Here is a 22670-nt window from a genome sequence, read left to right on the forward strand (position 1 = left end):
AAACGCAAGAAAGAGTGGCTAATATTTGACTATGGTCAGTGTGTAGCTCAGAATGTCACCACTAGAGGGCGATACATGACCATAACTTGAATCTTTAGTGCTATGGATGTGGATTTATGGAGGAAAAACGTCTAAAAACATTTGCCAAAATTATCTCTTAGATCCGCTGCACATATGTCCAGCGCTGGGCCATGGTTTACATCCTGCATTTAATTCAGAAGACTGATGGAAACTTAAACATTGTTTGCAATAGGATCGCTGCCACCTATCCAGTACAATGGAGGTGCTGAACCAGCGCCTTGGAGTAAAATGAGGAAAAGGCATTATGGCAACGGGTGCATTTTTTGTATCAGTTTCAATTTATGTGAATTGCATCAGGCTAATAAAACAGAGCCAGATTCAATGTACACACGTGAGCCCAGCCTAAGTAGTAAGTGCCCCCCACCAGCCCCACTGCACAGAAAACTGCCTGCATTCTACCTACACCACCAATATCTCTGCTTATTTGGGACTTCGTTCCCTCTCAGACATGTCTCCTGTACAGACTTGCCAAAATATCAACTTGTCTGCAAAAATCAGTAACTAATAAATAAAAGGTAAAACTAGTTAATACTCTATACACAGTTATAGGAACGGTGGGTTTACAAAATATAAATATAATGACCTGTGATTAAGGACTCGTCCGCCATAGATGTCCCTTCAATAACTTTCCCATCCACAGGAAATTTTCCCCCGGGAACAACTTTCACAATATCTCCCCTCTGAACAAGATCCACAGCTACTTGTTCTTCCCTGTAAAGAGCAGAAAATGTGTGAACATAAAAGATCAGCGACAAAACTGGTCATCCACAGCGCTCCACCACATCACTGTCACTGCACCAGATCGTGTCCCTACCACTGCCCTCCTTGTACATGAAAAAAGGAAAGGTTTACTCCTACTAGCTGCCTGAAAGCATTGTCAGGAGAAATGTATAAAAATTATATATACTGTATATATATATATATATATATATATATATATATATATATATATATATATATTTTTTTTTTTATTTTTTTTTTTCTATGTACACACATTCATATACACACACACAGAACTTAGAATATATGTAACATACAGAACACCAGAACACACCACTGTAAACAGTCTAGAGTTTGTCTTCACCTCCTGTCATAAATCCATTTTATATCCAACACCATGTGTGTGTGTGTATACATATATATACATATACACACGCACACGTTCTGCTGTGTGCGGTCACTCACCACTAGAAGGAGTTTTCTGCATAAAGAGTTAACTTGCTTGCGTAGCACCTTATGCAGTGAACTCCCTCTAATGGTGGCTGAAAGTGATCTTTTAAAAGTATGTTTACGGAGGGGATTTGGAGATTCACACATCCTGGTGATTTTTCTACTGGAAAAAACAGTACTGGTGAAATATGTGGCCTGTGTACGTATGGGACATCCGTGTGCCATTTGTGTGCGGTGAATGTGACATGTACTGTATGGGAGTTTTAAGTATTAAAGATGTTCAAAAATAGAGATAAATAGCGATGAGGAACATGATAGCTGATAGATAGGTGTCAGTTTGATTCCTAATCAGTGCTTTGCGCTGTACTTGCCATTTTTTTTTTATTAATTCCTTTATGTAAAAAATAAATATGAGGGGTCCCCCCGTAATTTTCATAACCAGCTGAGGCAAATGCAATGGCTGGGGGTCTCCTCTGTTACTATTCTGGAAAGGAGCAAATAACCATAAAGGTTCCCAGGCTATTAATATCAGCTCACATCTGTTTGCTTAGCCTTTATTGGTTATCAAAGGGGAGCCTCCACCCACCCACAAAAAAAAAGAAAAAAGGGCCCCCCTATATTTAGCAACCAGCAAAGGCTAAACAGACAGCTGTGGGCTAATATTAATAGCCTAGGAAGGGGACATGGATGTTGTCCCCCTCCCAAATTAAGAACATCAGCCCTTAGCTGCCCCAGAAATGGCGCATCCATTAGATGTGCCAATTCTGGCGCTTAGCCTCCGCTCTTCACACTTGCCCTGGTGCCGTGGCAAGTGGGGCAATAGTCGTAGGGCTGAGGTCAGCTGTTTTACATCCGCTGACATCAAGCCTAGGGCTTAGTAACGGAGAGGCATCTATAAGACACCCCCATTACTGACCCCATAGTCAAATGTAATAAAGACACAGAGAGTAAAGAGCTCTGACCTCTTCAAGACTACATTAAATAAGTAACTAGTGTAAAAATGTATCTATTTAGAAAAAAAAGTAACAAAATTATGTTTAAGGGTAGAAATTCGCTTTGTGATCCAAAATATACAGTAATCCCAATTTCCAGAACGTTTAGTCCTGGGTTCCAGTGATGTCACTGTCTGTGACATGTTCCTACTTAGCTGCCTCGAGAGTTTTGATTTCTCAGACCCTCATTGATCGCTAAATCGAAGGGAAGAACCACTAGTTGATCCTCCGGTCTTGAGCATAGCGGTGTACAAAGTATAAGATATAGAATATAAAACATTATACTCCAGTTTTTGGGTCCATACACTGTTCTGCTCATCAAAGCACTTCTACACCTTAGTTTCGGCAATAGATGGGGATCTTACAACCTGAATCAAATCCAATCAAAACTTCTTAAATGTAGCTATACCATGCCAAAAGTTTCCTTAAAAGGGACTCCTGTCACCAGGTTTTTCTACCCCATCCAAGAGCAGCATGATGCAGAGACCCCGATTCCAGGAATGTAGCACTTACTGAGCTAGTTGATAAAATCCCTGCTTTCTGTGCTGCAGATCTAGCAGTTCTCTGAATGCAGAGCTCTGTATAACCCCGCCCACACCACTGATTGACAGCTGTCAGGGTACATGCTGCATAGGCAGAAAGCTGACAGTCAGAAGTGAGAGTTGTTATACAGAGCTCGTGAATAAGGCGGACTACATGGCAGCAGGTTCACTAGTCCTCTAATGATAATCTTCTGCTAATAAGCAATGATTGTACACAAACTACAGCAAGTAGCCCATTAACTGTTGCAACACTGGAATCAGGATCTCGGTCTCTTTAGAGATTATGTGGTAAAAACCTGGTGACAGATTCCCTTTAACAGGTACGCTTACAATTTTACAGCACGTGTATATTTATTCTGCACGAAATCTTAGTAACTGTGCAGATTACTGTTCTGAGCCGGGTGTAAGAAGGAGATTTCCATGAAAGCAAATCAATGTGTGCTGGGTGATTTCAGGTGTGAAGAAGGCAAACATATGTCTGCTGCTCTGGCCCATAATACAGACTAACACCAGAAATTATGGAAGACGTTGAATAACTCAAATGTCCAGCGTTTGGTAAAGGCTGAACTATGCTTTACGTGATGCATTACCTTAGTACTGAGTGATTGGGTCCTAGTGTCACAACGGTCGCCTCTGTAGCTTGCAGGGATATTAGCTTGGCAAGAGCTTCCGAAGTTTTACTCTATGATGGAAAGAGAATTATATTACTTCTTTACCATGCTGGGTGTAATATACCCCCTCTATCCTGGTTATGCTGGGGAGATTGTCCTGACTCCATACACTGCACAGATATATCTATTGTATACATGTAAGTTAATTTTCAGTATACAGCCCTGTGCAGAGCATGGATCCATGCCACAAAGATGTTAGGTATGGTGCTAGTATTAATATATCAGTCTATACTGGTACCTCCATGTGCCTCTGATTTTACATAGAGTATTCTCATCTAGTAGAATGGTTCCTAGGGATGATACATTTCCTAAACGTGGGACCATATGGCCGCATAGGATGTCTGCATTAAAGGGAAGTGTTGTATCTTCAGGAGAACACCGCTCCTAGCCCCCGACTTATTGCTTTGACCGTAGTCTGTGTGGTCCAGTTCAGATCAGTAACACAGTCGCTCCACTGGTACGAACTGTGCACGCTCTGATGCTGCAAGCAGAGACCGACCCTGCGTCATCAGAGGAGCACAGTGGGACCGAGGCGTCATCAGAGGAGCGCAGTGGGACCGACGCATCATCGGAGGAGCGCAGTGGGACCGACGCATCATCGGAGGAGCGCAGTGGGACTGACGCGTCATCAGAGGAGCGCAGTGGGACCGACGCGTCATCGGAGGAGCGCAGTGGGACCGACGCGTCATCGGAGGAGCGCAGTGGGACCGACACGTCATCGGAGGAGCGCAGTGGGACTGACACGTCATCGGAGGAGCGCAGTGGGACTGACACGTCATCGGAGGAGCGCAGTGGGACTGACACGTCATCGGAGGAGCGCAGTGGGACTGACACGTCATCGGAGGAGTGCAGTGGGACTGACACGTCATCGGAGGAGCGCAGTGGGACTGACACGTCATCGGAGGAGCGCAGTGGGACTGACACGTCATCGGAGGAGCGCAGTGGGACTGACACGTCATCGGAGGAGGGCAGTGGGACTGACACGTCATCGGAGGAGCGCAGTGGGACTGACACGTCATCGGAGGAGCACAGTGGGACTGACACGTCAGCACTTTTCCGTCAGCAGACTTGTAAATGAAGAAGTTAACAGAAATAACTGCAAGCTGCATGAAGACTTCGGCCTGGTATATAATTAAGACACTTTAGTGTAAAAATGGAGGCAGATGGAGGTACGGTAATGACCTCAGACACTTCTAAGGCAGCCTTATTATAACTGTGCAAAATAAAGCCATGCCATGGCCAAGTGCATGAAACCTGGAGGAGATTCACTCAAGCATCACAATTCATCTACAAGCGTCCAAAAGAATCAGCTTAGCACCTAAAACAGGTGAGCCTTAGAGAGCAGTCATTGATGCTCAGCAGCATGCACACATAGCAAGACCGGATTTCACGTGTCGAAAATTCACAGTCCAAGTATGCACCCCGATGTCTGAACCGGCCATGGGTCTCCTGACCAGAAAAGTGCCAATGACGACAACAGTGCAGGTAAAAAAAATAAAAAAATGGAAAGATCGCACCCGTATCAGTAGAGATCATAATTTAGGACTACTTTGGAGCGAAAGGAGGGGAACACTTTGGTCCCTATTGTCCCCTAGCGTGCCCCATGTACATGACTCCCGCCCTAACAACGGCAGGACAAGAGACAGAGTGGTCCTATATTGTTGATGTCTACGGATTCAGGTGAGATTTTTCCATCTTCTGACCAGAACTCAACATCATCGATGTCCATGGGGTTGTTGAGTTCGAGCCAGGAGACCCGTGGCTGAAGCCTACGGCTGGTTGACCATAGCTGCGAATAAGTACTGTCCATGCAGCAAAATTATACACGTTTACCACAAATTGACAATGTTTTGCAGCAAGTAAAGTTGATGCATGAGCTTCACCTGCATTTGGCATGGTTCTGAGTTGAGAACCGCTTGGCACACTACCATCCGATGTGAAACTGCCTTAATCCTATCCATATATAATATCCTCAACATGTAATAATGGCAGTGATAATTGTTAAAGAGTCCTATACAATAAGTAGTTAAAAGACAAAATAAAGAAAAAAAAAAAAAATACACATCATAAAACTTCAGTGCATACATTATCTTTGTATAAAACTTGTGTTTTGGATGGGAATTTATGCCTGAGGAAGTTGGGAAGTGAAAAGGGCCATTTATTCTTATTCTACTTAAACTATTTCAGTCTGAAAAGTTTCAGTATAGTTTTTTTAATCACATTTGTGACCTTGATCCAGCGATTAACAGAGAATATAATGTGTTTTTCAATTTTACACCCTTGTGGAGTAAAATACAGTATATTGGAGAACAGTGAAACAATCTGTGCTCTTATGCAAAGATAAAAACAGTTCTATCACATTACAGGTGAGGATTTATCTGCGTAAATCCATACTATAAGCTGATGGGATTCAATGTAATGGGGACATCATTATCCTGCCAAGTAAACTATTTTCCAGTGCCAACGTGCACAGGTATAAAACTGTGCTGACGACGTAAGCAATAGCATGGGTTAAACATTCTCCTGGGATAAATCAGGATCTAGGAGATTTCCTTGAGATCCCCACAGGGACCAATATACCTTTGCTATATGTTCAAGCCATCTCCCCAGAGCAATGAACATGAACAACATGGGGGGTGTATCGAAGAAGGTCTCAGGGCTCTGGGCTGATTGCTCCACAATGGCCACAATCAGGATAACCACAGAGTAAATATAGGCAATGGTGGTAGCCAGGACAATGAGTACATCCATATTGGCTGCCTTGTGTTTCAGAGACTTGTAAGCCTGGACATAGAAGTACCATCCGCCAAAGGTCTGTGAATAAGAGATACAGTGTGAATGATTGCAGCAATAGAATATATGCTTTGAATTATATGGACGTTATAAATCATTAATACATTATAAAGCACCAAATACTACGAGGCAGGGGCTGACAAAGAAAAAGCGCCCCTTGCAAGGGTTTACGATGGCTAATGGTGAAGTCCATTAATATAATACTAAAAAAGCATTAGTGAATACTAATCTGTGGCCCAGAGTTTCCTTTAGGGCTCTTTCACACGTCCGTGTCGGTACATGTGGTGACAGTTTTCACACGTACCGGAGACATATTGAAATCTACGCTGCTGTGCACATGTCCGTGTGCTTCTACGGACCATGTGTCCATTTGACCCATACGTAGACATGTCCGTACAGTACAGGCTGCACAATGTCCGGCAGATGTGCACACAGATGACACACTGGGATGGCATCCGAGTGACACATCCCAGCACTCGAGAAGCAGCGGTACAGTTAGTGCGGTTCCCCGGCACCGGGTGCTGAAGACCGCTCTCTTCATTCTCCCCTGCTCTCCCGAAGAAGATCAGTGTGAGCAGGAAAGAATGAGGAGAGTTGTATTCAAATGAGAACAATGAGAGCAGGTGGTGGCTGATGGGACTATTACTCCCATCAGCCTACACCTGCTGCCACTAATAACAGTGAGAGCAGGAGTGGAATTATTCATCAGCTGGCTCTTGCGCTATAAATAAATAAGTTAAAAATCCGCAGTGGGTTCCCCTGTATTTTTTTTTTTTTTTTAACTAGCCAGGCAAAACTGACAGCTGCGGGCTGCAACCTTCAGCTGTCAGCTTCAGCAAGTCTGGTTATCAAGAACAGAGCAGAGGGGTTCCCATGCTGTTTTTTTTAATTATTTAAATAAATAATTTAAAAAGAACGGCATGGGGTACCTCCATTTTTGACAACCAGCCTTGCCAAAGCAGACAGCTGGGGGCTGGTATTCTTAGGCTAGTAAGGGGCCATTCATATTAACCCTTCTAGCCTAAAAATAGCAGCCCACAGCTGCCCAGAAAAAGCACATCTATTACATGTGCCAATTCTGGCGCTTTGCCCAGCTCTTCCCACTTGCCCTGTAACGGTGGCAAGTGGGGTAATATTTGTACCGCTTCTTCCCTGGCGCTCGTCCATGTGGTACTAATGCGGCACAAGGTTGCTACATGTGTGCCGCAACTATTACACACACGGACACTGACATCTCCGGTACCAGTTTTTCCAGTACTGGAAATATCAGGACGTGTGAAACCGGCCTTAGTCCATCACGAATCAAAATAAATGTATCCATAATACGGATTAGAAAATCAATATCTGTCCAATATTCTTATGAGACATGTATACCGTGGGTTAGGAAAATAGAGGAGTATATTTGGGTCACATCTAGGATTATTAGCAGAAATATAAAATGGATCCATGGGAATATGCAAAAACTGATATAATATGGACATACAGTGGGGAAAATAATGATTTGATACTCTGCCGATTTTGAAAGTTCTCACGGAAAAAGAATGGAGAGGTCTGTAATTTTTATCGTAGGTACACTTCAACTGAGAGACACAGAATCTTAAAAAAATAAAATAAATCACCTTGTATAATTTTTACATAATTAACTTGCATTTTATTGCATGAAATAAGTATTTGATGCAATAGAAAAGCAGAACTTAATATTTGGTACAAAAACCTTTCTTTGCAATTACAGAGGTCAGACATTTCCTGTAGTCCTTGACAAAGTTTGCACACACTGCAGCATGGATTTTGGCCCACTCCGTACAGATCTTCTCCAGATCTCTCAGATTTCAGGTGTGTCGCTGGGCAACATTATTAGGTACAATATTTTGGGTTCAGGTCTGGAGACTGGCTAGGCCACTCCAGTACCTTGAAATGCTTTTTACAGAGCCACTCCTTAGTTGTCATGGCTGTGTGTTTTGGGTCATTGTCATGCTGGAAGACCCAGGCATGACCCCATCTTTAATGCCCTTACTGAGGGAAGGAGGTTGTTGGCCAAAATATTGCAATATATAACCCCATTCATCCTCCCTTCAATTCGGTAGAGTCATCCTGTCACCTTTGTAGAAAAGCACCCTCAAAGTATGGGGCTTCCCTCACCATGCTTCAAGGTTGGGACGGTGTTCTTGAGGATGTACTCCTCCTCCTTCCTCCAAACACAGCGAGTGGAGATGGCACAAAAAAGTTATATTTTGGTCTCATCTGACCACATGAGCCTCTCTCATGCTTCCTCTGGATCATCCAGAGGGTCATTGGCGAACTTCAAATGGACCTGGACATGTGCTGGCGAGAGCTCACGATGTAAGCGGTGACATCAGTAAGGTGACCGGGGTTCATTGGCTCTGAACTCCAGTGACCTCTGTCACGTCAGCTCTAGTCACTGCAGGAGTGTAATCATGCTCCTATCTGTGTCCTGGCTGGCTTGCAGAGTGGTCGCATCATGCCACTGCTCAACAAACCACCCGGATGTAGCAGAGCTGGAGCTCTTCGTGGAACAGCATCACATAGGGATTATCTGTGGACAGGTCAGGAATATAGTGGTTTATTAATTTTTATTTATACAGTAATAAATGGGAAAAACAGGGACTATTTATTTCAAATAAAGGACTTTATTCTGTGTGTTTCTTTATTACATTTTACTATGGGGTTAGTAATTGGGGTGTCTTATAGGCGCCTCTCCATTACTAACTCCTGGGCTTGATGTCAGCTGACGATACAAAGCTGACATCAACTCCAATACTATTACCCCGCTTGCTACCACACCAGGGAAAGTGTGAAGAGCGGAGGCTAAGCACCAGAATTGATGCATCTAAAGGATGCGCCATTTCTGGGGCAGCTAAAGGTTGATGTTTTCAGTCTGGGAGGGACTCCACCATTTTTTTTTTCTATTATATATATCTATATAATCTCTTATATTGTATTCTGACGGTTCAAGCTGTTAATTTACTGTACTAGGCTCATTAAATGCCGGTTTTCCTATGAGATAGCTGCGTAAAAATTGCACGGCACACGCATGGTCTGCGTGCGATTTTTTTCTTGCACCCATTGACTTGCATGGGCGAGTCTCATCCGATATATGTGGCCACTCGCAGGATGAGGTGATTTTTTCTTCAGTCCGATCTGAGCGGAGAAAAAAATAAATAAATAAATAAAAAATAAAAATCACAGGAGCGCACTGAATCATTGAATAACATTAGTTATAGTGCAATCCGATTTTTTTTTATTGGATTGCATTCATCCGTTTTAAACGAAGAGGAGTATGAGCCCTTGGATTGTAATCAGTCTCCCAAATTATTGCTGTAAAGTGATTTTTTTTTCCAAATTCATGTTGTGCATTTTTATTTTTAATCAAGACACAAAGTAATGTTAGTTTTTCTTTTTATATATACATTTAGTGTTAGAAAATCAGTAGCGTGCAGCGAGAATAGAGGAGAAATGTCTTTGAAGACCACAGAAACAAGCATACCTGGACTAATGTGCAAAGTATAAAGAAAATGAGGTTCATTATGGATAAACCAGGGACGATGTTGTTGTCCAGCGCTGATTGTCCATGGTGATTACTGTTGGCGATTAACATGTAGACCATGATGCAGATGACGGGGATGCCAAATATGAGGCTGAACAAAAAGGACTTTCTCCACCTGGGATTCAAAATACATTACTAAATAGTGCTGAAGAAGTATGAAATAAGCATTATGCAGCGATTCCTTCATCAAAGGTCATGTCCGGCCTTATGATATTGATGACCTCTCAATATCAGATCGTGGAGTTCCTACCTACTCCAACCCATCAGCTGCTATCCGCACCCACAGAGGCCAGATGTAAAAGGTGTAAGGAGATGGACTGCACAGCTATAGTCCTCTCATAGTGGCCATTGATGAGAACTGCACCTCGCCTCCTATTAAACTGAATAGGTTCTGAGCTGCAGTACCTGGGGGCAGCCACTGTACAATGTAGATAGCGGTGATGTTCAGATCCATACACTGCTTACATCCCGCCATCATGGATTGGAGTATCTGATATCGATGATGTAGCCTACAGACAGGTGATCAATATCATAAGGCCAGACAATCCCTTTAACCATTTTTGAACTTCGTGACAGTGAGTCTACAGTAACGAACCAGCTCTATGTCACCGCTCATTTGAAAAATGAAAGCAGATCTCTTTTATACGCTGACAGGATGTCCACACAGATCTGACAGGCTGCAGACTTTCCACTGTGGATTTGTGCTCAAAAATCCAGAGCAGGAAAGTGGATGAGGTTTTGTCAATTTATGCAATGAAATCCATAGCAGCTTTTGTAGCTGCTGAGGATTTCCCTGGGAATCAGTCCCATGTGAACGTTCCCATAATTTTTAATAATCATTGTAGACCTTTAAAAGACCTTAATAAATTAATACCAAAGTACTTAAACTGTAATTCTGATTATACTGAATATAATGATATATTAACAGGATCTCTAGAGATTTTACTCCATCAAGCCAACTAATACCAATGATAGTATAAAATGATAAAAAAGGAAGTTATTAGACGATGCCCTTGTATTTTTACCATATAGTTATATTGTATGTCATATAAAAATGAAAATCCATGAGACATCTCCGGAGAAGGGAAAAGAGCTGAAAATTCAAACTCATTTTGGAAGTAAGACCTCAAATTGAACATATGGAGAAGAGAGGAGAAAATAGTTATAGCTAGGGAGGAAAAAAACTAATTAAAACAACCTTTGAAGCAGCGGCCCTTGTCATGTCCAGGTAATTAAACATGAGATTTGTGCTAGAAAGGGGACAGCAAGACTGACATTTGTTTATGCATAAGGAAGGGACATCCTGAGTTCTATGGTACTCTTGCAGTCTCTGCGTCTCTATTGTCCAGATATGAATATTGGGGTTTTGTACAATCTGATATTTATGGGATGTAGATTTTCCGCGTCGAAGCAAACAGACAGATGTGACTCGCTCCCATTACTGTAGGTCCACTAGAACACCTCCAATTTAAATATCGGTCTGATAGACCAAATATTACCTGGCTCGCAAAATCTATGTAAAGGTAAAATAACGATAAAAAATATGATGAATATCTAACGCCTTGAACCTCCAGAAGCAAAGACATCTTGTAAGTTGGGTATCTCATAAAATTCTGAAGAGCTTAGTACATCCCACAAACAGACCCCACATGTGGTCATCAAGGGGAGGTGTATGGGCGTAACCTCGAGCTAGTAAAAAGCAGAAACTGGGTTTAGGTCTTTGTCATTCTGGGAAGTCATAGTTCGTTGTGTGAGTATCCATTTTCCAAATCATGAGTGCCTCCCTCCACTAAGCTCTGAGACATTTCTGTGACCAGGTTTAGTAAGTTTCTCTCATTATCCCTTTTTATTTTATGTAACTGTATGTATCGTGTTCTTTTTCTTTCATTCTGTGTCATCTTGTATATTTAAAAAAACACTGACTATATTTCTAGATTAAATACAAATTTTAATAGATCAATTCCTCTTGCTCTGTAAACCGCACCCTTGAAGCCATACACTACCTCTAACAGGTGTCCAACCAGCCGGTATAAACGATTGGTGGTGGCAACTAGTAATTCTTTTTGCTATAGCAGAGCTGGCAGTCATCATACCGGGGTATTATGGTATATACATATATTCCATACATTATAAATGAAGGTGTATATACAATACGCTCAGTGTTAGTTCCCCAATACCCTTCCTAGAAGTGGAAGCAGCCGCGGCCTCGTCCATCACTTGTCAGGCAATTGTGTAATTGCCCTGACGATTGGAGGCAGCGCAACTGGTGGCAGTGGTGGGATCTGTGTAATCTGTATTAAAAAGTGGTTACAGTGATGAATTCAGCCTTACCCCCTGACTGCGTAGTCTTGACACTATTATATTGGTCAGAACTCTTTGCCTATCTTACAATATTGGGGTCATTACACAGATATTTCCATACATACTGTCTTATTTCTTCTTTATGGTCCAGGTTGTGAACTGATGGCTCTCTTCTAGATAAAGAGGCTTGAAATCCAATCCCCTATGAATAAAATACAAGGCGTTTTTAATTAACAAGCCAAGTGGCCAACATTGTCTCCCCCATTAGTCAATTCTCAGGTCATATTAGCCTTTTTAAAACAATTAAATAAGTAAAAGGTCCTAGACTCCCAGTTCAGGGGGTTAAATATGTGGAAATTATATAGAGAAAAACCAATATTCTTGGGTTGACAGAAGATACAGCAGCACCGCCACTTGCGGCATAGCAGCCAACTTTTCAATTACCAATAAAATAGGCTCTAAATTACTATTACTGGTAGGCATTTTTAAACTTTTAGGAGGCACAGTAATGCTTTATTAAATGTTTCTACAATTAATTCCATGCGCTTCACCTCAATGACTTGTATGATGTCTCGAGGACCAACAATTTCAGGATCAAACTTGAATTGAGCTTTGCAGGTGGCAAGAGCCACTGAGGCTTGTAGAATACCTGGCATTCTTATCAGTCGTGATTCAATATTGTGAACACATGAGGCACATGTCATACCTGTAATCTGCAGATTGCAACAACATAAAAGGTATAAATGTGGAGAAAAGTAAGACAATATAGGAAATTAATTAAATGGAAATGCCCATAGACATCTTCAAGCTGTAAATGAATTGTGAGGCCTACATCTGGATGTATCTAGAGATGCCCTAGTCTACTAGTTCAAGCCAGTGATTGGGGAAAAGGTTAGGTGACCACAAATTTTCCCCAGTCTCTTTTAGCAAACAGCTACCCAATATTGTAAAATATCAGTACACGGGATAATTTCCAAATGACCTGGTTATGACTAGGCTTTAGTATCGCATGAGTCTTCCGTGTCTATACCAGCCCAGGTATAGCATATTTATAAGATTTGAATAATCTACTCACCACCAGCTCGATACTACCATGGGATGCAGTGCAATCTTCCAAAACAACAGCTCCAAAGCCCAGGTTTTCAATAAGCTGTGCGATTTCAGATGGTTCAATCTGGTCTGCAATGTATTTGACCTCTGCTTTACCAGCCATCAGTGCCACCAGCACAGAAATAATACCTGTAGAGGGACGCCTAATGAATAAATGCTACGATTCACATACCGTACATGCAAACTATTAAAATCTGGATTCTCTCTCACTTTTGTGTTAGGATATTTTCTACTGGCTATGACGCAAAAGGTTTATCCACCTAATCATCCATAGAAAGAGATAAAAACTGTGAAATCAATGAAGGTTACACGCAAAGACTATATAACACAGTGGTCTCCAAAATGTGGCTTTCCAGCTGTTGGCAAACTGCAATCAAATTCCTGCCTTATAGATAACTACTAATATAAACAAAAATTCTTAAACATAATTAATTTTCAAAAGTGAATGCAGCTTGAGATTTAAATGGTTTTTTATGGATTTGTCCTCCTGTAAGTTCGATTAGTCTAGGTCAACAACCCATTGGTAATGCCCAGTGGTCTTCTGTAGCATGCATACTCTCTATTCTATGCTATGCAGTGACTTGGAGCATGCTTGGTTGTTCTATTGTCGTTGCACAGGCTGGCATCCTATCAATAAAGAACACCTACTTCACACTGAGGAGAGTCTCTGTATCATATGTGACCAGGAGCCAAGAGAAGGAGCAGGAAAGTAGCTGCTAAATATCTGAAGGTAAGTTTTGGTTACTTTAGATACTGTATATTTTTAGGCTATAGTACTTTTGGAAACATTTAGACCTGGGATTTGGGGATAACTCTTTAAAAGAGAATTTATGAGCATAATTTAATGGCACGAAATAGAGCTGGAGCGACAGAGGCTTCAGATCAAGAATAGCTCTTCAGCCTCATTTGCATATTAATTCAAATGACGATTATTCAGTAGCAGAAAAACGGACTGGTCCTGTAATGGTATTGCTAAACTTGTCTTTGAAAGAACTACATGCCCATATAAATAGTTTTGGCAGTGAAATATTCCTGACAGATTCCCTTTAAGCGCAGTGTAGAGCCAATAGCGGTAAGAAACATACCTACAACATCATGCATGAAGTAGTAGAGCGAAAACTGGGAAACAAAGAAAGCGTAATAGGGTCATATCTGGTGGTGAGCAATGGCAAATGTGAGACAACTTGCTCGCCTGGTACAGTTGTGTATTACACATCGGTATTAAACTTGGGAGTAATCAGCTGCTGCAGATCCACTGGTAATACCAGAAATGCCAAGGGAAAGATACTATTTCATCATGCTTGAAATGCATGATAACCAAAACATTTTTCACCCATAAAGGGGTCACCTTTGAGTTTGCTATCCAGCAGGTTGTGATCAACCAACTTTCCAGTGACCCTGGCCATACTTTGAGCACCGTGTGATAAGAAGTTTGACACTGACACCTACACTCATTGACTAACTTACCGTACATACTTTGCAGATTAAACTAAATTTCTGCTTAGCAGATTTCTTTATAAATCAATATTACTGATAGCTACTTTAGGGTAGGGCGGTTAAAATGAGCTTGCTATAAATTTAAGCTAATTCTCAAAATTATAACATTTTTTAAGTGCTCATGTGTTGGATATGTACATGTTCTCTAATCCTATAGTTGTTTACTGTCTTATAGTAATAGTAAAACAAAGAATTCAGAAGAGATGTTGGAGGCCCTGATGAGCAAACTAAAATATGAAATTGGAAAACATGTGGATACCATCTTTCTTCTTCAGGTTCCTCTCGATGTTGGAGACACATGAGGCACACGTCATCCCTGTGACTTGTAAGACACATTTCTGGGGCGTACGGTTTTCCATAAGAGGGATGTCTAGGTGAGGTTTTTTAGGGAGGACATCCACAATGTAATCTTGGTGGAGATTTGCATTCTTGGTTGTCTCTTGTAACTTTTGCTTCACTGGAAAGCTTAACTGGTCACCGCTGGTAGCCAATAGTGAATCTGCAGAGACAAATGTATCATTTATCTTTTGCCCAAAGATGAATATTAAATACCACTGATTTATGTGTAATATTTTAAAGCTAGACTCAGAACTACAGCATAATGGTACTAAAAACACACAAATACATGATACATTGGAAAAAGTAAATTTTTTGGTACTCGCCGTAAAATCTGTTTCTCGTAGTCTTCATTGGGGGTCATAGAACCATGGGAATAGTCTGCTGCCATGGGGCTGCCCTGCCTTAGCTTTATAGGCCTGGATAATAGCAGTTTTGATCCAGCGGGCAATGGTTGCCTTGGAAGTGACTTGACCCTTACGAGGGCCATCTGGTATCATAAACAAGGAATCTGATCGTCTAAACGAGGCAGTGGCTGATATATAGTACCTTATGGCCCTGACAACGTCCAACTTGTGCAGAGTTTTCTCAATAGGATGAGATGGTGCCAGACAAAAAGAAGGCAAAACAATGTCCTTATTAAAGATGAAAATTAGAAATCACCTTTGGAAGGAAGGATTAAACCGGCCCACAACACTACCTTATCCTGATATGGAATATGGTAAAGCAGTGCGGCAAGAAAGACGCCAGCGCTGAAACCCTCCTGATAGAAGTAATGGCTATAAGGAAAACTACCTTACAAACAGAAAGGGAAAATGTACAGACCTCTCTGAAATGCTCAAAAGGTGTAGACTGAAGGCCCTCCAAACCAGGATTAAGATCCCAAGGATATAGGAGGTGTTCAATAGGGTGGTCTGTGAAGGAACAGATGATTGGCCTCGGGGAGACCAAAATATCCAACACCGCGGAGACACCATCACGTGTTTCTCAACGCAGTGATCCAGAACACTACCCCCATCCCTTATGGGAAATATGCAAATGCATGTAGGATAGCTGCGGAGACACCATCACGTGTTTCTCGACGCAAGCAGCGAATAGCCAGACCTTTCCCCGGGAAGGAACAACCACGGGAAGGGCAGCATCCAATAAAGGAAAACCACCTATGCCAAGCATGGTATCCATCCACAGACAGCTGTTTCGGGGTGTTTGCCCCTCATCAGTGTGGAGAAGGAATCTGGCTATTAGGAGCAGTGCCTAGTAAAAGGCTGTGAAGGAACAGATGATTGGCCTCGGGGAGACCAAAACATCCAACACCGCGGAGACACCATCACGTGTTTCTCAACGCAGTGATCCAGAACACTGCCCCCATCCCTTATGGGAAATATGCAAATGCATGTAGGATAGCTGCGAAGACACCATCACGTGTTTCTCGACGCAAGCAGCGAATAGCCATAGCGAATAGGGTGGTCTAGCATATGATATCCCCTGGAAAAAAATAGTTTTAACTTGCATTTTAGATGTGAAATCCCTCTGAAATAAAGTAGCCAGGGTGGACATCTGACCTTTGAGGAAGTTAAGCGCCAGCCCGGTCTCTAAACTTAACCGTAAGAAGGAGAGAAATGCTTATCAAAGAAAAAACACATTGATGAAGTACTGGTAGACTCACACCAATAAAAATAAGGCTTGCAAGTGCGATGGTAAACTCACAAAGAGGATGGCTTCCGGGCTCTATTCATAGTCTGGATGACTAAATCACACAGATCCGACTGCCTTAAAATTGAGGCTTTAATAGCCATGCTGTCAAACTGAGCAACTAAATTCTGGTGGAAGAACATACCCAGTGACTGAAGATCCGGGTGGTTGAGTAGTGTCCATGGAACATCTAACAAGAGATTGATGACATCCAAATACCAGGTCCGCAGATACTAAGATACTAGTCCGGAGCAATGAGAATGACTGGAACCCCTTCTACCCTGATCCTTTTGAAAAGTCTCGGTAGAAGAGGTTGAGGTGGAAAAAGGTAGTGCAGAGAGAACTGGGACCAAGAGATTAGAAGGGCGTCGACTGCGACAGCCTTAGGGCCCTGGCATCTTGCCACAAACTTCGTCACCTTGTGGTTTAGCCCGGAAGCGAATAGATCGACATCCAGTGTACCCCACCACTGACAAAGCAGTCTGAACACCTCTGGATGAATTGTTTAAATGCTGATCAGCAATCAATGGAGTGCTGCCTATGTTGAAGTGCCAGACAGACAGCTCTGAGTTCCAGCATGTTGATTGGAAGAAGTTTCTTCTTGCTACTCCAGACCCCCTAAACAGTGAGTTGACAAAATACTTACTGCTCCCCAACCTGCAAGGCTGGCATCTGTGGTGAGAACTTGCCTGTGAATGGGGAGAAAGGAGCGACCCCGAGTTAACAGGGGTGAACTCAACCACCACCTAAGAGACTGGCAACAGTAGAAGGGGAGACAAATGGACCAATCTAGAGACTGTAACTACTTGTCCCAAGAGGCCATCAGTTTGTTTTTTTGAGGTTGCGAACAAAATTGAGCAAACAAAACTGCCTCGAACTTTGCCACCATCTTTCCTAAGATTCTCATGCAAAACCAGAGGGATCATCTGCCCGGAGGCTTCAAGGTTCTGATGGAGTACTGAAGTGTAACTCTTCTTCACCTGAAGAAAGACCGAAGCTTGAACAGTGTCAAATACCATTCACAGAAACTGTAATCACTGTGTCAGAACCAAAACGGACTTTGTCTTGTTGACATACCATCCAAATTGCTCAAGGGCAAGAAAAACAATCCACAGGCTCTCTAAGCTCTGAGCAAAGGATTGTAGTTTAACTAGAATACTGTTCAGATAGGGGAATATAACTGGTCCGAAGCAACACCATAATTGGGGCCAGAATCTCTGTAAATACTCTGGGTGCTGTGGCCAGCCTGAAAGGGAGAGTCCTGAACTGAAAGTTATCTTGGTTGATCACAAAGTGAAGAAAACGCTGATGAGCTGGAAATATCGGTACATGTAGATAAGCTTCCTGAATATCTACTGAAGATACGATGTGACCACTGACCAGAGGGACTCCTTCTTGAAAGCAACAGAGCTGAACCCACCTGTTCAGGCATCTTAAATCTAGAATGGGCAATACTGAGCTGTCTTTCTTGAGGATGATGAACCGGTTTGAATAAAAACCCCTGAAATGCTGTGGAAAGTAACTCTTGTAATTACTCCTGCCTGAAGCAGAAAGGCCATCGACTGGTCGGAACCGGTTTTGACGCTGGGAAAACTGGGAGGTACGGGAACATAAAAATCGATCTTGGAGGCAGGGAGATGAATATTTTGTAGCCAAAAGAGACAATTTCTCTGACCCAAAAATCACTGACCGCCTCCAGCCTTGCCTCCTGAAAGAGGAAAAGGCGGCCATCAACCTGGGAGAAATTCCCAAGTGGGGGCCACCCGTCAAGCATTGACCCTTCTGTTACCTTTGGACCCAGCAAGCTTAGCTCCCGGACAGGGAGGGCAACTGGTGGGAGTTGGTCTAAATAGTTCTTCTGAACTCCTGAGCCTGATTTACCGACCCGATTAAACCGTCTCAGGATATCCGTCCTAAGGCTTGAACTGCAGGGCCCCACATGTCCAAAAAGGATGCTCCTTCTCTTAGTTGCATCAGAAATGATCTTATCAAGTCTGGTTCCAAACAGGCGAGATCCCTGAAACAGCAGTCCTGTAAAAGATTTATTCAAAGCCAGGTATACCCTCCATACCTTGAGCCACAATATGCGAAGGATATCCATGCAATTACTTGACTACCTGTGTCTGAAGGATCATAGAGAAGCTCTTTGTAGGTCTTCAGTAAGCCAACAAGTATGAAAACTGTCCTAACCAACTGCAATTCTGAATAACTCAAGTATCTATAAAGTGCTGCACATAGACTATAAAAATAGCAAGTTTTCTTTAAAAAAAAAAGTCAAGGAATCTGGCAAATCAGTGCCTATTATAGTATGAAAAATATGGCAATACTAATTATGACAAAGATGCTATGAAATATCAGGAAATACCTGTTGGAAAAATGTGGGATACATGCTCATGTGGATACATGCTCATCTGGTTATCCAGCCTTGTAGAGGTATCATCAAGTAGAGGCATTATCAAGCATTTAAGCATTTCTTTAAAAGGACTTGTCCCCTTGCAAGAAATCTTCCATTCCTTGGGGGAGTTTAGTATTAAAAAAACAAACATGCTGTACTCATCATCCCTAGGTACACTGGTAAGTCTCTGCCACTGCTGCCGGTGTCTAGCATGATCTGCAGCGCTGATGTTAGGTTAACAGTGCGGAAGCCAAACAGTGAACTCAGCAGCTCTGCCAGTGTAGACAAAACACCCGCTCAGAGACCCTGAGATCACGGATTGGACTCAATGGTGGTCTGAGTACAGAGCTATTTTTTTTTATACCAATCTGCACCCAGGTATGAAGATATATTGAAAAAGGACAATCCCCTTAATTTTTCACATATTTTTCATGAACTTTTCATTTATAACTTTTTTAGATGATCTTACATAATTACACAGATTGAAAAAAATACCTAATCCATTAAAGTTCAACCTTTCTCCACCAATTATACATTTTGTCACTAATTTAACTATAACCCACAATGTTATGTGTATCAAGGAAATCAACCAGCCCTTTTTTAAAAGCTGTTATAGTGTCGGCCATTACTACCTCCTGTGTCAGCATTCCACAGTCTGACTGCTCTAACTGTAAAGAACCCTTTCCTATTTAGCTACCGGAATCGCCTTTCTTCCAGTCGTGATGAGTGCCCTCTAGTCCTTCATATGGTTTTGAAAGGAATAAGTCATGTGTCATTGTTTTGGAACTGGCCACACGTATATTTATACATATAAATAAGATCTCCTCTGAGGCGTCTTTTCTAAGCTAAACACGCCCACATTTTCCAACCTTTCATCATATGAGAGGCCTTCCATCACTTGTAATAATCTAGTTGCTCGCCTTTGACCTAATTCTTACTTCTGAATATGCTTTTTAAAATGTGGAGCCCAAAACTGGATCCCATATCCCATAACCTCTCAATGTAGGTATGGCATAAAGGAATATAATAGCACCTACAAATAAAATGTGAAAATCTAAACACAATTTAATGTAAATTACATTTTAGCTCTAGTAAAAGGCAAAAAAATAAAGATATATAAAACTTAATTTATTATAAAAAAAAAACTACTTGAATAATTTGGCAAAAAGAATAAAATAAAAGAAGTTGTAAGTCAACCAGGATTTTGTTAACATGAAACCTCAAATGTGTCTGGGACATTGTTAGATAACATTTCCAGGGCATTAAAGTGTTAAAAAACAAACAAAACAACTTTCCCGTTTGAAAAAGCGAAGCATGCGAAACGCGCGTCAGGGGCCGCAAGGGTGGCTGGTGTAGTCAGGACTTATGATGGGTAAGAAGCTGAACATGTGTTATGATTTGTGATTATATTGACGAATAGACATACTCTGTTATTCCAGCCCCTCTAGGGCTTCACGTTTATACATGTGACACTCATGTTCTATGTATCATGTTTATATATACCATGTCTAACTTGATTTTATGGTAATTTTTCTAATGTTAAATGTAAATTTACTATGTGTGGCTTGCTACTATTCTTTTTCCTTTGTTGCTAGAATTTTCTCATTTGAAAATAACTGAACATCGAATGCTCCTAGTTTAGTACAATAGTATGGTTTTAGTATGGTTTAGTATAGTGATATTAAAAAAGCCACATACCAGAAATAAGAGTAGCGTCAAAGCCCATGTCTTCTATAGCCAGTCTTAATTCTCCAGAGTTAGTTTCTGTATGAATATAGAGAATTGTTCCCATCCCCTCAGGTAATGACACAGATATGGATTGGACACCCTTTCTTTGAGAGATCGTATCTTCAATCGTTGACACGCAAGACCCACAAGTCATTCCACCGATCTGGATGGACGCTGTCCTTGTGGTGGTCCTTTCGATTTGATTAGGAGATGAATGAAGGGTTGATTTAGTTCGTAATGCAGGACTCGGTTCATCTTCTTCTGGAAGGGTCACCTTAAAATGTCCTGGTGGAAGAGCTTCAATTACTTCTTTTAACATCAGTAGACTAGTAAGATCCTGGACAAGAGATATTACAGCATTTTTGTTCTCCAGAGAGACTTTAATGTTCTGAACACCAGGGAGCTCAGAAATGGAGCCCTCAATGTTGTGTACACATGATTTACAATGCATCCCTTCTATATGAATAGTTCTTGCTATTGTGTTACCTATAGGTCCAACTGTATTCCTAAGCTTGGGGTCTGTAGAGATACTTTGTAGAAGTTCAATATTAATTGGTCCCAGTTTTGTTGGATCAGGTTTGCATTTGACAGAAGCAACAAAGCCCATATCTTCGATCCGTTTTTGTAGGTCTTCTGGCTGGATGTACTGCGGGCAATAAACAATCATTGCTTCTTGGTTTGTAAGAGAAACCTTTATTTTTTCTACTCCTTGAATTTTTCCAATTTTCCCTTCAATGCTATTGACGCATGATTGGCACGTCATACCCTCTACCCTGATTTTTACTACATCCTCTTTATAAAGACCACCTTTCAGTTCTTTGCATATATCTATGTGGGTATCAAACCCCATATCTTCGATTTCCTCGCAAATCTTCTGTGCCGTTATTTCAGAAGGTATGTAACATACTTCTGCATTGGCTTTATCAAGATAAACCTTTATGTTGACCACACTTGGTATCTTTGAGATCCTTCCTTCAATGGACTGGACGCATGACTGGCAGGTCATACCTATAATTCCTACCACAACCGAACTAACTTCAAGGCATGGTTTGGTGAGGTCATTGAGGCTACCATCATAGCCTCTGTTGTCAAAAGCAAATCTTGGTTTTCTTGGTGCTGGTGCATGGCTTGTCTTGAGAATGTCATAGTTCTGGGAAAGAAAATGTTAATAGATATTAGAACTGTACCCATGGCTGCGTTACATCTGCTGGTATAAAAATCATCTACAGTATCCATACTCCATAAAATAATGAGATTAGTCAGCAATCAGCCACCATATATTAAAAAAGGAACAACTTTTTTAAAGTTGATAATTTAACAGTTTTTGGCTACTTAAATTTACATAAAAAGTTGACAAACTTTCCCAATACATTGAATTTAATGATTCTGATTTATATACCATAGTTGCACACACTGAATAATGTAGAAATGTTGTTTTGGCTATGTTCTGTATAGTATTGGGAAAGCACAATAACCTGTGGGATCTGGCATCATACAGCAGATGTAAAAAAAAAGTCTTATAAAAGTGTGTGAAAAAAACACATTCAACTGCTTCCGGTGACAGAATACAACTGTAGATGAAGAATGGGCTATAGGGCAAGATGTAGCATAGGACTAGAACAAGATAATACAGCAAAAAAATATAAAAAAATATTAGGAAATTAACTATCACAACTATGAAAAGGTCTGTCTAAAGAGAACCTGTCACCAGGTTAAAAGTGGGCACTTTTTGCTTTTATTATGAGAAATTGGGTTTTTTTTTTGTTTTTTTTTTAAGTCAGCCAATCAATTAGAGAT

The 22670-nt window shown here is 41.4% G+C and overlaps 1 protein-coding gene across 2 annotated transcripts in view; it reads right to left on the reverse strand.

Annotated features, from left to right (window-relative positions):
• Positions 1–22670, reverse strand: part of ATP7B (ATPase copper transporting beta) — a 122472-nt gene that overhangs the window by 39514 nt on the left and 60288 nt on the right. For both annotated transcript variants that reach the window (XM_077298130.1, XM_077298129.1), the window contains 9 exons: positions 20844–22023; positions 14982–15221; positions 13191–13354; positions 12667–12828; positions 12241–12317; positions 9755–9929; positions 6037–6270; positions 3376–3467; positions 665–792 (listed from right to left, as the gene is read on the reverse strand). In XM_077298130.1, the coding sequence (XP_077154245.1) occupies positions 665–792; positions 3376–3467; positions 6037–6270; positions 9755–9929; positions 12241–12317; positions 12667–12828; positions 13191–13354; positions 14982–15221; positions 20844–22023 (2452 nt within the window). The remainder of the gene's footprint in view (positions 1–664; positions 793–3375; positions 3468–6036; positions 6271–9754; positions 9930–12240; positions 12318–12666; positions 12829–13190; positions 13355–14981; positions 15222–20843; positions 22024–22670) is intronic.

This window comes from Ranitomeya variabilis, chromosome 3, assembly GCF_051348905.1.
Source record: "Ranitomeya variabilis isolate aRanVar5 chromosome 3, aRanVar5.hap1, whole genome shotgun sequence".
NCBI lineage: Eukaryota > Metazoa > Chordata > Amphibia > Anura > Dendrobatidae > Ranitomeya > Ranitomeya variabilis.